The sequence below is a fragment of the Diadema antillarum genome, unplaced genomic scaffold (assembly GCF_040938485.1).
Source record: "Diadema antillarum isolate AM-2024a unplaced genomic scaffold, OU_Dant_1.0 scf00000167, whole genome shotgun sequence".
In the NCBI taxonomy this organism is placed as follows: domain Eukaryota; kingdom Metazoa; phylum Echinodermata; class Echinoidea; order Diadematoida; family Diadematidae; genus Diadema; species Diadema antillarum.
Window position 1 is genome coordinate 656,243 of NW_027271056.1, and position 13,697 is coordinate 669,939.

At 38.9% G+C, this 13,697-nt stretch overlaps 1 protein-coding gene across 1 annotated transcript in view; it reads right to left on the reverse strand.

Moving 5' to 3' along the window:
• Nucleotides 1-8,496: 8,496 nt before the first annotated feature.
• Nucleotides 8,497-13,697, reverse strand: part of LOC139722518 (atos homolog protein A-like) — a 46,259-nt gene continuing 41,058 nt past the window's right edge. Inside the window, exons 7-12 of the mRNA XM_071633806.1 lie at nucleotides 13,041-13,108; nucleotides 11,601-11,712; nucleotides 10,773-10,931; nucleotides 10,182-10,250; nucleotides 9,311-9,483; nucleotides 8,497-8,793 (exon numbers count right to left, since the gene is read on the reverse strand). Coding sequence (XP_071489907.1) covers nucleotides 8,637-8,793; nucleotides 9,311-9,483; nucleotides 10,182-10,250; nucleotides 10,773-10,931; nucleotides 11,601-11,712; nucleotides 13,041-13,108 — 738 coding nt within the window. The 3' untranslated portion in view covers nucleotides 8,497-8,636. The remainder of the gene's footprint in view (nucleotides 8,794-9,310; nucleotides 9,484-10,181; nucleotides 10,251-10,772; nucleotides 10,932-11,600; nucleotides 11,713-13,040; nucleotides 13,109-13,697) is intronic.

The following is a 13,697-nucleotide window of genomic DNA, read 5'->3' on the forward strand; positions in this document are numbered from 1 at the left end:
TTCGCACGAATTACACCAAGCAGGCCACGTAAAAAGCAGGGAGGCACCAGCCATTATATGGTATAATTGCCACACACCCTAAATATCACTGACTGCTGTGAAGAGCATCCGATTAACTCTTTCGTCACCACGGGCACACTGCTGAAAAAGATGTCTCTACGCAGTGGTCCTGGGAGGGGTACATTCTATGGCATGTGTAATATGGGATGTGCAATATGAAATAAGACTAACGAGTTCGTATCCATCGTATGTGTGCAAGCAGAAACCGGTCATGTAGACGAACGCATGTGGCGCCATGATAATGTTTGTGTTCATCACAACCGCTTTTACAAGAGTGTGTACATTATTTATTTAGTGGGACCCATGAATTATTATAAGCTATTCCTGATGAACCGCAAAAGGAGTTTTATGCACAACATTCTAAAGTGTGATCACGCTGCAATTCGTAAGAGATTGGGTTACATGTGTACCTAGTAATAAATACTGTATAAGTTTGGTATCGAAAATGAGTTGATGAATCACGATATTGTATAATTTCTGATATCACTCGTTCTTCTTTGTTTCCCCTTCTACATTCCTATCTTATCCCGTTCTCTCTCGCTTTCTTTGTCCCCCTCCCTTCCCCCTCCCCCTTTCCCCCCCCCCCTCACATATTTTGTGTTGCTATTCTCTCTACTATCTTTTGTTATGAGAATACATGTAATTACAAGTAAACACACGGTACGCATACATAATTTGGACGTAACTTTTCTGCCCCCTTGGAATACTGGATGTGTATGTACACGGTATTATGAATTAAATATTCCACAAAAAAGAAAAAAAATCATACTGGAAATACGACCATGACTTTGTATTACTTACAATATATCTTTTTCTTGTTATGCTATGTTTTAATCTTCCCTATTATCTAATTCCCCCCCCCCCCCTCTCTCTCTCTCTGTCTTCCCCTCCGGTGTTTCCCCTGTATCTCTGCTCACCTCGCCAAACACTGATATCACAGTTTGCTCGTTTTCCGTCTTGTGGACTGAGGGACTGCAGCATTATCAGTAGCACACATCGGTGAAAGTTTGAGGAAAATCGGATAATCCATTCAAAAATTATGAATTTTTAAAGTATCTGTTCAGACACTGCTGGATGGGAACACTACTGCAATTTGTGATGTCAAATGCGTAGAACGATATAAAGAAAATACAAGAGACCCGCGGGTCTAGCGCTCACCTGAGTATCGCAAGTTCACCTTTCACGCAGTCACTAATCTAAATTAAAATTTGACCAGGCATTCTCAAGTAGAAGATGAAAATGTACAATAAGGGCCCAATTTTTTAAAGATTCCTTAATTTGGGGGGATTGGGGCCCCCTGGGGCCCTCTGGGTGGGGCATGGTGCCCATTTTGATAAATTGAGATCCTGACCCCCTAGGGATGCTACCTGCCAAGTTTGACAAAAATCCATCATGAGGTTTTCAGGAAGAAGATGAAAATGTACAATTCAGGCCCCCATTTGGACCCTTCCAACCACCCCCCCCCCCCTACCCAAGAGGGGCACCCCTGGATCTCCTATGAACAAACTTCAAACTACAGTCATTAATGTACTCACTCATAATATTATCTCAGCTCTATAACTTCTGATTCTAGAGAAGATTTATAAAGATTCCTTCATTTGGGGGGTTTGGGACCCCTGGGGGCCCCCTGGGTTGGGCATGGTGCCCATTTTAACAAATTGAGATCCTAACCCCCTAGGGATGCTACCTGCCAAGTTTGGTGAAAATGGGTCATGGGGTTTTCAAGAATAAGATAAAAATGTACAATTTAGGCCCCATTAGGACCCCTCCTCACCCCCTCCCCTGGGTCCCAAGGGGGGCACCCCTGATTCTGCCATGAACAAACTTGAAACTACAGTCATCAATGTACTTACTCATAGTATTAACTTAGCTCTATCACTTCTGGTTCTAGAGAAGAAGATTTTTGCGGATTCCTTAATTTTGGGGGGTTTGGGCCCCCTGGGGGCCCCCTAGGTGGGGCATGGTGCCCATTTTAACAAATTGAGTTCCTAACCCCCTAGGGATGCTACCTGCCAAGTTTGGTGAAAATGGGTCATGGGGTTCTCAAGAAGAAGATGAAAATGTACAATTTAGGCCCCATTAGAACCCTTCCCCACCCCCCTCCCCTGGGTCCCAAGGGGGGCACCCCTGATTCTGCCATGAACAAACTTGAAACTACAGTCATCAATGTACTAACTCATAGTATTAACTTAGCTCTATCACTTCTGGTTCTAGAGAAGAAGATTTTTACAGATTCCTTAATTTTGGGGGGTTTGGGCCCCCCTGGGGGCCCCCTGGGTGGGGCATGGTGCCCATTTTAACAAATTGAGTTCCTAACCCCCTAGGGATGCTACCTGCCAAGTTTGATGAAAATCGGTCTTGGGGTTTTCAAGAAGAAGATGAAAATGTAAAAAGTTTACGCACGACGCACGACGGACGACGCACGACGCACGACGCACGATGCACGACGGACGCCGGACGAAGGGCGATCGCAATAGCTCACTTGAGCCTTTGGCTCAGGTGAGCTAATAAAGAGAATTCCACAAAATATGATTTTTAGGGGGAAAAAAAACCCATACACATTCCCGCAATTTTTTGCTAATGTACGTTAAGTGTAATAATATTTCCCCAGCCTTCTGAAAGAGGCAAGTCCAAAGCTCTTTTATTGTGCAAGAAAAGTGAAAATACACTGTACATTGTATGTTGAATATTTTTTTAAAATATTTTGTGCACATCGGTGTATGCATGTGAGATCACAAGCTGTAGAAGTCTACTCATCTAGTGATGGCAGCACTGAAACGTCAAATATTCATAACTTTTCAAAACAGATCGTTTAATTTTCCTCAAACTTTCACTGATGTTTCCTACTAATGTTGCTTCATTCACTCAATTCACATGTATATCAAGGTGAACTTGTTCTTTACATCATACTTTGCCTTTTCTCTCTCCCTCTCTCTCTCTCTCTCTCTCTGATCACAACATAACAGAAGAGAATCTGATTCAAGCACTTCATTTGAATGGTTACAGAATACATGTATCCTGGAATAAATATAGTTTTATTCTCTCTCTTAAATAATATATTTCAATCTGATGTGAACATAAAATGTCTAAATAAAAATACTAGATGATAAATGTCAGGTATAGATACAATACAATATGATAGCTTTATCTTACATGGGGTGGCATTTTGTGTTAATCTTGTACATGCACACGACAGTCAAGTCAACTGATCTGTCTCTTCTTTCCACTTTCTCGAGTGTGGTAAGGTCAACCAAATTTCAGAATTTGAAAACTGTTTATTGGAGGTTGTTTTCTTATAAAATATATATCATTTAAAACACAAAAATACCTTTGCCTACACTCTGAACATGTTATCTTTGTTAGGTAGCTGTTTCTCACACACATTTAACAAAATACCGCTCGTCTATTACAGGAAAAATTACAAAGCCATGCTTGTTGATAAATCTTTATATTATATTACAGATGGAAAATCAAATTAACCTATCTAACAAGAACTAATAGTTCTTTTACTGACCACTCAATTATTGCATTAATATTTATTAGCTATAATATTCTAATTGACAACCATGATAAAATGAGATGGTCTGATAGGCACAACTTAATACATAGAATGAAATAAAGAAAACATCTTTTCAGACATGAATTACAGAAACGGAGCTAGCTTCAACCGCACAATCATTTTAGAATTCTCTATATTTACTACATTATTGTCATATCACTTCAAGTCATTTCTTTACTGACATGTGCCAATAATGCCCAGGATATTTTGTGCGCTCTTCCAACGGACTCCAGTATTAACCTTGCATACAGCCAAACAGCAGGAGAATCTGTCATCACAAATATAATTTGAAAGCAATGTTCTGGGACTTTTCGCACAAATGAACTGTTCATGGCCCAAACTTGAATGCCTGTATACAGTCATTACTGCAATGATAGGAAAAAAAGACAGAAAAGAAAAGAAAACCCCCTCGTACAGTATTGTGAACCTTTAACTGGTCATACAACAGACTTTGTATATGTAATTCATGCATTCAGAAACATTCTACAGCTCTACCGCTCTTGTAATGATCCATGTGCAGGGGCGGATCCAGGAATTCCGTAAAGAGGGGGCGCGTTTACAAAATTAAAGGGGGGGGGCACACGCACCCCTCCCCCCATTTTTTTATTTTTATATCTTTTGTTTCAACAAAAAATAAAGGGGGGCATGCGCCGGTTGTGGTCCTCCCTGGATCCGCCACTGATGTGGCTTTCTTAGTTAAGTAAAATTCTAGTGCACATTTTACTTTCTAAATAATGAAATGCATTTCTATAAAACATTTTTAACCTACTAAAACATTTGTCTTTGGACTCATAACTCACTGAGATATTGATTTTAATGGCAGTGGTAGGATCATGAAGAAGAGCTTCTAATCAGCTTTGCCCATGTTATTACTATTTGGGTCAGAACATCTCTGCAGACGTTTTGTTCACATGCACGCCATAAATAATGAGCAGGTGGGTGATTGTTATGATTTTGGTTAGAATTAGAAATCACAGCACTTATTTCATAGCATGCAAAGAGCATGCTTTACAACAAAATGCACTCAGTGGAAAGCTTTTGCAACACTAACAGATTGAGATCACTCACACAAAGGAATGAGAAAACAGGCACAGTGAATGAAAATAATCTTAAATGGTAGAGGTTCCAGCTAGCAAGGATTTGGTACATGTGCACAGTCATGCTGAACATTGATGACACTTCACACTTTTGACACTCCTCTGTCATATCATACCTGAATGATAAACGTGAGCAATTGTACATATGTACAGAGCTTTACCATCTTCAAAGCGCTATATCACAGCATTCCAGACATCTTAAATTTCCATACTCTGTATTTACAGTTCTTGAAACCTTTATCTGCTATCACTAATCAACCTGGATCATAAGAAGAACTCATTTCTGAAACCTATCCACAGACGACCTCCCATGCTTTTCTTCAACTTTGCATCAACGATGTTATGTTACCTGATCCCTCAACAGAATTCATGAATAAGATCAATCACAAACATGGCAAGGAGCATCAAGCCTTGACTGACTTAACATGACCTTTTCTTTGTAACTGGTCAGGTCATCACTAAATCTGTAGACTCCTGCTCCAAAGTGTTATGGGTTCGCAGACATTAGTTCAAGAACATTTTCAAGAACAATCCCTGTCCAACACATGCCTTTTATCAGCTGTAACCCATCCTACCTTGTATGATTGCATTATATTCAATGGTCTTCATAAATGCCGATCGGTGATTGGTCATACTGCAATCACATGACTAATGCAGCATGGATCAAAATTTTTATATTGTGAGCAGTGACATCACGTCGGGTAATAATAATTCTGGAATATGACTGGCTGCTCATGGGGCTAGAATGAAATGTGTATTTATGTAGAACATTAACAAAACAAACACTGCCTTGCCTATTGTTGTAATATAACACCTGGTTGTCCCTTGGGATCCAATTTTTTTTCCTCTTGAGACACTATTCATTTATTTGTTTTATAAAATGGGTCAAAAATGAATGACACTTTTTAATGTATCTCTATTGGTGAACACAAGTCAGCTACATGTAGTGACTGAGAGCCTGCGGCATGCATGTAACAACTGATTGAGTGTGCACTGCTGAAGTATGCATTGTGATGTCAGTGAGCTTTTTTCGATAATGTGCCAAAGGAAAACATGCTGTGCTGTTATGCTTCTTAGTTGCACCCTTTTTGCGCGGCTGTGCAGGTCAGTGAGAAAATAAAGGCCGCACACGTGACTAATTTCAGCGCTGCTGATTGGCTACCTTCTTGGCTACATATTTCATAAACTTGTTCAGCTTGCCTGAACTGCAAACTGCACAGTGGGAGCGGTTTAGTGGATAAAATTGATACAGCAGGTAGAACGATGAAACAAAATTTAATGTAGTGCCCATTATTTGCAAAGTGACATGGAAAAATATGGAGCTTCTTTACCTTCTTATGATTCACATCATGAACACATCAAAATATTCAATTCAGGTCTTAGTGTAATGAAAAACATAAGCCATTGCTGATCATCAAATCATGCACTATAGATAAAGTGAAAGAAAAATTCATTCAATAGCTTATGTTTTATTATTGCCATATAAATTTGACTCACATTTCAATGATGCAACTTCAAATTCTAATGTAAAGAAAAAGATGTGAAAACTGGGAAAGCTTGCAGAAGAAGACTCCTACCCACACAATTGGCAAACAATATTCTTGAAAGCCACATTAGTAATAAAGCTGTGATATCACCTCCCTACATTATAAATTTTGCAGGAGATAAATATGCACTTTTGGCTTGCAGTGTCTATTTTTGTTTTTAAAAGAGGCACAGCATTACCAAACTAACTATCATTGATTCAAAACCACGTGCACAAACTTAAAAAGAAGAAAATAAGCAAAAAAAAAAAAAAAAAAGACTAGGTGTCCATGTTGTGGAGAATGATGATAAGGGTAGCATCACAACACAAGGCAAGCCTTTGCCAATAGCACCGAGTGAGATACAGAATGATGTCAGATTATTTTATCTCCCTGGTGGAAAATCTTGTAAATGATAGGATTGCTGAAAAGCATCTAGGAAATGTATACAGGATGGGCAATTCAACCCTTCCCTAAAATGATTTGGGCCTTGTTGAGAGCAGCAATGTATGGATTTTACTTCTTGATGCAGTGTTTTCTAAGCATTCCATGAACCGACAAGTTGAAATCTGCCTATCAGTCATCAGCTGAGGCCTAGGAGTGCATAAACTCCACAGACTTTAAACTCGTCCGCCTCCCTGCTGTGTTTATTCTCCTATCTAGTTTGCAGCTCACAGACAATGATTACCAAGAAAGTCAAATATTTGTGGCAATTTGCTCCCTTACCTTGCACCATTGCCCAGGTCTTCCACAAAGTGTTATGTCATTAATATCTTTACTTCATCACCCAAGAGGATTAGCCATCTTACAATAATCCCTCCATTTTAAGTGGAGCTGGTGTGCAACAAGGGTAATGAAATGTACCATGTTCTGTTCACACAGAAATATCCTCCAAGGTTCTGCAGATTTTTAAATTCTTTCATGAATCAGTGAATCTGCGTGCTCTCCTACACTACAGACACATACTGACATAATTTGCTCTCTGTAAAAAAAAGAATGAATAAAAAAAAAAAGCCCCACACAATTAAGTTACGTTTAACCCATTAACAAATTAGCTGGACATATGCCGTGTCCAAACAAAAAATGATGTCTTCCAATTCTATACCCTAGAATGATTTGAGGGGTAATTGACAAGAGTACCGGTACTTTACAACCATTTAACAATATTTCATAGTCAAGGGGTCATGATTTCATCATGAATCCATAAGTCAGCAAAACTGCCTCAACCTTGAAAAAATAGTCTTGAGTTTGCACTTCACTAATAAAGAAAGCCCAAAACCTACGAGTCCTATAATCTATATTGAAATCTCTGCATTACTTGAACATGCCGGTGCAAGTAACTGTTGCACACTTTTATCTTTCTTGCAGTTTCAGAATGTCCATCAAAAAAAAAAAAAAATCATAGCAGGTGACTCTAGCAAAAATATCACTTATATGAATGTGGCTTCTGCTTAAGTTGGGTGAAAGGCATAATAGTCAATAGGCAAAGAAGGGGAGTGGATGTGATGATGCAGTAGGAAGGTAGGATCCTTCATTAATTCACAGAGGCAGTAAATGGGTGTTAAATCATCTTGTTACCCAAACAAGCAAGGAATTGCTCTCATCCTTGGATCACTTTAACTCATCATCTGCCCCCAGTATCAAATCTCAGTTGCGTTACTGCAGCAACTTAATCGAAGAGAGCACCATGATGTCTAGCCTGGATGTGGTTGGGGAAAAATACTTGCTTGAACTTTTCCAAAATGACAATGGCAATACACCAAAAACATAATGCCTGCTGAGGTCTACATAAACTGCAAAAGTGGAAATTTTCGGAGTGTTGAAATTTTCACGCATTTTGCGCAACGAGAAATTAGCATGAAAATGAAAGCATGCAAATGTTTTTCTTGCCATAGGTTCTAGCAGGTGATGGCTTGATTCTGCAGAATTAAAAACACGCGAAATTCTTCTTACCCGGCCGAGCGCGAAAAATTGGTCACACGAAAATATCCACTTTTACAGTAACAGCACATGGGGAGCTTGTTACAGCTCAGAGGAGAAACATGGATCCAAATTACGATAAACACTGCACAGCGATTTCTGATGTTCTCACAGGTGTATTTGTGCAACTTTGAGTTTAAGCATCACCATTTTTTGCAGCATATTGACAGTGACCTGTGACCTTTTGTGTTGTGGTGAGTATATTCATCATGCTATCAATTCACTAGTTGTAGCAGACCTTCGCCGGTCTTCAAGACTTTCACTAGCAAGTCTCTGATGAAGCACATATCTTGTTTGCTTTGTTTAACCTGCTTACACAATTTCCTCAAATTTTTGGATGAGTTGCATACTAACTGAAGAGAGTTAGCAACACACAAGCAAACCAAACACTACAAGAAGCACCGTTCGGGCTTTGGGTCAATTCTTTGGTGAAAATCTTGGATTGGTAGGGACTTCTGTGAAGGAGCGGAGTTCAAAGGTACCAAAGCTTGACTCCAGATCTGGGGTGTGGCGGGCAAAGATCATCCGGATGTCCGTATGGAGGTAGACCTTACCCGACTTAGTTGTCTGGAATCTGGAGATATGTGGAGAAGATGAAGGTACAACTGTATACACAACCACTCTATCATTCATGATGACATGACAACTGTTCTTCTCTAAATGACTGTAAAATCAATTATTCAGCTCTTTTGTGCATTCTAAATAATGTTGTTACGACATAACATGTTATTTTGGGTTTATTCCCCCCCCCCCCACCCTCAAAACACCTATTCATCCTATTTTTAGTGGCCTGCTACTCTAATAAAACAATGTTATCTTGAGGGTTTATTTATTTTCCAATGTCTGGTGCATTGTGTGCATCCGCTGCTACACCTTCCTACTGCTTTGCGTTTTCTAACACAATCAATCCAAAAAATTTTAACAATTAAACAATGGCTGCAGGCAAATAAGACGTAACATGTGAGGCTAAAAAGAGCCTGAGACAGACGACTCCAGTCACAAAATTATTACAACATGAATCAAGATGAGAAATCTCCAATGACTGAATGGTGGAAGGTAGCAATATTAATGCTCCGCCCCAAAACACCAACCTGAGGTGAATGAGGTAGCGCAGTTCCTTGTCGCACTCGTCGTGGACGTCGACGTCGCTGGGCATGTAGAAGATCCGCTGGCGGGCGAACGTCTGGCAGTTGGGCGGCATGTCGCTGAGGTCGTAGCGTACAACAAACATCTTGACCACGGTAGTGTTGGGGTTAAACAGAGTCTAGTGGAGATAAGAAAGAATAAAGCAGGAAAGTGGAGAGGAGTGCAGATCAGCGGAGTGTCGGAGTCTACCATGCATGTGTTACATCACACACTGGCAATGATTGACAGGGGTTTCCCATTGTCAATTGCCTCTCCCCAGCAGCCATTACATAACAATACAATGCATGTCCTGACTAAACAAATACATTGCATAAAACAACTCTAGCATGATTGAATTGTGAAGAGGCTGACAGTGAGCAGAGAGAACACTGTATTATCCATGTAAAAAGCCAACTTTCTGTATTTGTACTATAAAGAGATATATTAACTGGGAAACATTGTGTTTCAAGTCAGAAGACATTACAGAGAGTCTAAAAACATATGGGAAAAAGATGTCTTAAAGTAACATCTAATATGCTTTATCCATCCCTTGTCATTTCTGCAACAAGCTGATTACTATCAAATTGATGGTGTTCCCTCAATTTCTCTTACTTTTGACATGAATTGTATAGTTCTCTTCTACAAAAATTACTTTGATTTTAAAGAGTGCCTGCATTTTTCTATCATATCAAAGAGGTACTGCAACAAGCTGTATAGTATGTAAGATCAGAGTAAACTTGTCAAAATAAAGGGTGCATGAAGATATTTTCTCATTTTCTGAAGGAGATTTCAAGGAGAAATAGAATTTAGCAGCAATGCTAAGAGCTGTTTACTTACAACTTGAATGGTCCCAAACTTTGGCACATGGTATCCTCGTCTTCCTAGGCCTTCTAGGTTGATGTATCCCTGCAAGTATCAGCAGAAATGGGCCCAGAATTTTATAGTGACACATGGGCACAAAGATGTTTTGTCCTGACACGCACATACATAAACAACATAATTTGTACAACCACTTCTTGGCAATGGTAGAACACACAAGAAAAAATGGTACATACTCGAAATATTTAAACTCACATGGATGCATGTATTCTTTCTGATGACAGTTTCCATGGATTTACATCTAATTATACTCTGTGTGCTTTATATGGGCAATGCTGTATTCTTATGTCAAAGGTTGACATCATAAATCAAATATGATGGTCATTACTTGAATACATAGAAATCTCATTAAAAGCTTGAGGTTGACCATATGATTTCTATATATTTCCCAATTCAAAACAGGGAAAATTTTCAATAAGCTGATGTCAGAGAATGTTTCACTTAACATTGGAGTGACATTAAAGTCCATATACTAAATCTAAACAATGGGCGTGTGTATTTAAATAATCTTCAGGAATGTGGGCCAAGATGTTTCAAACATTGACTTACAAAGTAAGAGGAAGGCGCATCATCATCACACACACTATAGAAGAACGTTGTCACTGGCAGGCAGATATGTTTGGGACAGAAGGAGCCACTAGCACCAATTTCAGCCGTGAAACCATCAATTGTACCCAGAGGTTCCAGTCTTCCATTGAGGACAGACTCCTGGGGAAGCAAAGTAAAGGTGACAATATCAATAATAATGATAATGATAATAATCATGATGATGATGATGATGATAATAATAATAGTAATAGTAATAGTAATAGTAGTAGTAGTAGTAGTAGTAGTAATAATAATAATAATAAAAATAATAACAATAATAATAATAATAATAATAATAATAATAATAATAATAATAACAATAATAATGATAACAATAATAATAATAACAATTATAATAATAATAACAACCAAAACACCACTAGCTAATTTTTATATAGCACATTTCACACTTGTTAAAATTTCAATGCGCTTTACAGAGAATGTGGATGCAGAAAAAGATATCTCAGACTTAGGAAGTCACGTTGGAATATGAATTAATCCACACACAGATTTGTAAGTAGAGGTCTTTGATAAAGAGAATGATTGTAAAGTAAACTCTTATACTTTGGCAAAAGGTTTTTCTTTTTTTCTAAATAAAGGTGACCTGGAAAACATGTAGATATGAACACTGCTCCTTAATATTGCAATGAAATGTATAGTCATGATTTAACTGATTCTTGCATATGTCCATGTACCCATTCATCCATCCACTAATCAATCCACTTGTTACTCAATTCATCCAACAAAGTAAGTTGGAAGGGCTTTTGGGTCTGTGGTCTATCTGCTCACCTCAAAGTTTCCCAAGAGGCAGCTTGTAGCAGGGGCACTGGTGCTGAGCATGCGGATTGGATGCCCCAAGAGGAGAGAGCTCGGCTTCTCCAGGTTATTGCACGACGGAGAACTGCAAGCCAGCATGACAAAACAAGATGTGTTACAAATGCCACTAATTAGTAATGACTTGGTAAATAACTCCCTGAAATATCTGCATGGTAGAGGGTTGTCGCCTAGTTATAAAAAAAGTATATTTTCCAACATAGCATCGGAGCTTAGAAGCTGTGGAGCAAACCTGAGTTTTGTAAGAGAAATTCATGCAAGAACCACGTAAGAACATGTACAAGGTTATGATTGTGGTAAACTGATGATGGGAACCACCTCCCCCATCAATACTGAGCATGAAATATATATGTGAATGCACTTCACTGAAGCTGATCATGGCATCCAAGAATAGGTTTTATAAGACATGGCAAAGGACATTCAATATCCTCCTGAAAATAAAGAGAGTTCATAAAGCTGTGCTTATATCTACCTTCATTTGTAAGAAATTTAGACCATACTATCGGCACGCAATGTAGTACTTAATGCTAAGAACATTTGCAAAAGGGCAACGTATTATACAAGTCAAAATCTAAGCATGAGACCTTATATGAAGACCTTTATTTCATTGTTAATTAATTTATTCCCTTCAAATCCCCATTTCCCACAGACACGAGCTAATCTAATATTCTGTTTTCGTCTACAGCATTTCTGATTCAAAAATCTCAGTGGATACTTCCAATATATGAGTCATTCAAAGCCGCAGTTTGAAAATATGTCATCAAATATTATTCTAACATATGAGACAGAACATGCTCCATTGAGACTTCACAATAACAGACATTATGGCAAGTAATCTTCCTATGCACATGCATGATGGTATTAAACGTGTTCAAAGAGGCGACAACTCGTTACATGTTGTTACGGTTGTCTGCAAGTAACCTTATCAGACATAATGAATTCCCACAGTACCTACGTTCATTACTTCAGTTTAAACAAAAAAAGCAACAAAGCACATGTTGAAATGGAGTAGGTGCTGCTGGCATAGCTCTGCTTCAGCATAGCTAATGCTTCAATTATCTATGTAAGTGGCAAGAATACGGCCATTAGCTTCTGAAGAGCTCTGCGGGGACAGCGGCCATTAGAATGTTGCTACAGTATGACGAATCTCACATGTATCGCGTTCAATTATGCATCGACCACATAACACTCTGGCCCCAGAGTGATGAGTGTTGACAGTCTCAAAACATGGATGAATAATGAAATGATATCGCATTGGTATTCTTTCACTGTCAGTCACGCAATACAGAGCTTCCTCTCAAGGGAAACTCAGGGTCGTATTGACTGAGAATTTTTGCATCCCACCGAGATATCAAACCAGGGCCATGGTGAACACTAAGAAGATACCTCGCTTACCTTGTCAGACCGATGGGTTTAAGAAGAGATGGACAATCATTGGTGGTTTTGGCCTTCCGTAGCGGAGCCTGTCAAGAACAGGAGACAAATAAGTCATGAAGCTTTGCTTGCAACAAGTGAGCGTAATTTTCTCCAGAAGAGAGGGAGATAAAAAAGAAGAGAGGGAGATAAAAAAGAAGAAGAGTGAGATGGGTGGGGGGGGGGGGGGGGGAGTGAGCAGGAGAGTGAATGCTTCTGTGTTATAATTGCTGCTAAGTTGATCAGGAGAAACCTCACTAAACTTTGGTTTCATGTCATTTGGGACATTAATGCTTGATTGCATTTTTTTTTTCCAGTAGACCACGAGAGTAAACTGTACTTCAAATGAGATTCCCTACTACATGCAATGCATCCCTATTATGAGGCAATGAGCTATGACGCTACAAACATGCAGTGCATATCATAAATAACAGGCATGTTGCAAGTTCTTCATTTTTTCTTTCAATTCACTCTAATCATCAGCAAATCTGGTTACCATTACCTCTGCCAGAGGGCTATTTTTTACAATTTGTTTTTCCAGCAAATTTGTTTGCTAAGATATCTCATGAGCAGCAAAAGGTGGATCTTTGTGCTATAAAAGTAGCCATTATTATTATTATGATGATGACAAGGATGCCA